The sequence below is a fragment of the Acanthisitta chloris genome, unplaced genomic scaffold (assembly GCF_000695815.1).
Source record: "Acanthisitta chloris isolate BGI_N310 unplaced genomic scaffold, ASM69581v1 scaffold44449, whole genome shotgun sequence".
Classification (NCBI taxonomy): domain Eukaryota; kingdom Metazoa; phylum Chordata; class Aves; order Passeriformes; family Acanthisittidae; genus Acanthisitta; species Acanthisitta chloris.
The window spans coordinates 1-2,638 of NW_008691753.1; the positions used below are offsets into that span (position 1 = coordinate 1).

The following is a 2,638-nucleotide window of genomic DNA, read 5'->3' on the forward strand; positions in this document are numbered from 1 at the left end:
CCCGGGCATCCCCCAGGGGTGGATCATCCCCTAGCCCGGGCATCCCCCGGGGATGGATCATTCCCCAGCCCGGGCATCCGGGGGTGGATCATTCCCCAGCCCGGGCGTCCCCCGGGGGTTGATCGTCCCCCAGACCGGGATCCCCCCGGGGGTTCATCATCCCCCAGCCCGGGATCACCCCGGGGGTTGATCATCCCCCAGCCCGGCCTCTCTCAGAGGTTCGGCACCTCCAGCCCGGGCACCCCGCAGGGCCGCGGGTGCCTGAGCGGTTGTTCGGGGGGTGGCGGTGGTCGTTGTCCCTCCAGCAGCACCACGGCGATGCAGGAGGTTAATGTGATGCTTTGTTAGAGTTCTGGTTCCCTAACCATCCAGACTGTGTGAAGCTATGGGTGCAGGTGAACCCTGGGCTAATGGGACTGTAGTGTGTGTGTCCAGGATGGAGCACAGGGTTTTATTTGGTCGTCTTTGTCCTCCCCATAGGCTTTCCAGATGAATACTTTTATGTTTCCTCTTCCTTGGCATGTTTAAATTCTGTATAAAGGTCTTCATAGCTGACTTGAGTTCCTATGTGATGTTTGCCTCTACTCTCTGAGAGTTTGGATCTGTCTTTTGAATTTTGTTCTGTGTCAGGGTGTGAGACATCACCTCTGCAGGTAGCGGTTGCTTGTTGGGTTTTTTCCAACTGCTGCATTTCTAGTTGAACTCTGTTGGAAAGAGAGCATTGGGGTGATAGTACCTTGGCACCATGGGGTATTTCTGTACCTGTGATGCGCTTTGTGCTAAAATTTAGCTTTTCTTTTTCTTTCACTCAAATAATTTCTTTATTCTTACTGGTTTTGCAGATGACACCACTGGTAAGCAAGAAGATGGACCAATTTCTGGGTGAGTCCAGAGGCTGTTTGTTCACTGTAACAATACATGCTGCAAAGAAGATGGAGCTGTGTTGAGCAGAGCTTCATGAGTGCTTTAGACCAACCAGTGCTGTTGGCAGGAACAGCAGCCTGTCCTTTCCCCATCCCATGGGATCATCCCCAGCCATCACACTTGGGCTGGCACACATTTATGGATGTGGAAGGTGTACTAGATCAGTTGACTGGTTTGATTTAAAATTAAATTTTAGCCCTTTATTCTCTCTCACTAGTTAGTTTTTAAATTAGGTCTGTTTTCCCTGGGAAAAATGATGCCTTGAGGATTGGCCTTTGTGCTGGCCTGATGATGGCAAAACTGTGGCTTATGCTTTAGCCTGGAAGAGGTAAAAACCTTGAGGCTGGGTTAAAATCTTGACATAATCAAATCAGCATATTCTGTGAGATCTCTGAAGTGTGGTTTGGGCAAGACTGTGAGATAAAAGTGTTGGGACAACTCAGTGATCAGTTTGGCTGTGTGTGGAAAGGACTGTCTGGGTCATAATTCCTCTGCATTTGTAGCTGTTTTGCTGAGCTTTCTCTCAGCAAATATTACCTGTTTGCATTTTAACATGTAATATTTTTCAGAAGACTTGATTTTCACTGGTGCTCAGCACCTTCCAAAGATCAGTTTGATGTTTACTGTCATGGTGGATTCAGTGTCTGGAATTTTTGAGATTGTTGTGGATGCTCTCCTACTTCTGTGTTTAAGGATTATGAAAACCTGTTCAAATAAAAGTGGTAAAAACTTGATAAACTGCTGCCTAAAAACATCTCGTGAGCTTTGTGCGAGGGAACAACTTTTAGGTAGAAATTTATTGCTGATTTGCATACATCTGTTGTTCCTTGTCACATTCATCTGAATGTAATTTATTTTACAAGCAGGATTAAAAATCTGAATTTCCAGCAACTGTCTCCAATAACTGCAAGATGCAGGAAGGAAAAACATTAGTGCTCATGTTAGCTCTCCTTCCCCCCCACACTTCTTTTTGTTGGGTATTTTTTTTTCCTCCCTTTTCTTTCTTGCACAATGAGAATCTTCCTAAATGCAGAGCTGTGGGGTGTTTTAAGAAAAATGACTCTTTGTTTGCTCTGTTGTCAACGGCAGCAGCTCCAGGGATGCACTGCTGGGCTTGTCTGGAGTGTTCGTCCCCAGCCAAGAAGTGTAGTTTGGGATGCAGTGCCCATTAACATTCCCTAGCCTAAAGGGTGTGTTAAATCCCAGCAGGATGCAGTTACAACAGCAGTGCCCAGGGATTATGTTGGCATTCTGGGGAAATGCAAGATCTGTGATGTTTTTCTGTGTGCAGATGATGCTTTGGGGTCCTGTCAGACTGTTCATTCCTGGGGAGCAAATAGGGTACGGAAAGGCTGTTGTGGAGCAAATGTCTTATCTGAACCCAATTCATAAATTTTAATGCACACCCACAGATACTTCATGTGACTTGAAGCTGAAGGTAGTACTTGTCACTCTTCCTGAATACAGTCATCCTGTGCTCTTAAGAAAATTCGGGGGTTGAGGTCAATGTTAAGAGTTGCTTAAAAAATGCTAAAGGCTTTCGATCCTGCAGTGAGATACTCTCAGTGGTACATCCTTTGGTGCTCAGGTGACAGCCTGTGGCTGCAATATAGAAATTCTTTTAGAGGCTGATTTTCCCTTAGACATCTTGGCTAGTTTTTATGCTTAAAAGTGTCTGTCATGTCAGGACCTTGGTGAACATGGGACCTGTGCT

General features: G+C 46.1%; 1 protein-coding gene across 1 annotated transcript in view; it reads left to right on the plus strand.

The window, feature by feature from the left end:
• Positions 1-835: 835 nt before the first annotated feature.
• LOC103809494 (pre-mRNA 3'-end-processing factor FIP1-like) overlaps positions 836-2,638 on the plus strand; it is a gene marked incomplete at its 5' end in the record, with an annotated part of 22,519 nt that continues 20,716 nt past the window's right edge. Inside the window, one exon of the mRNA XM_009082329.1 lies at positions 836-882. Within this exon, the coding sequence (XP_009080577.1) occupies positions 836-882 (47 nt within the window). The remainder of the gene's footprint in view (positions 883-2,638) is intronic.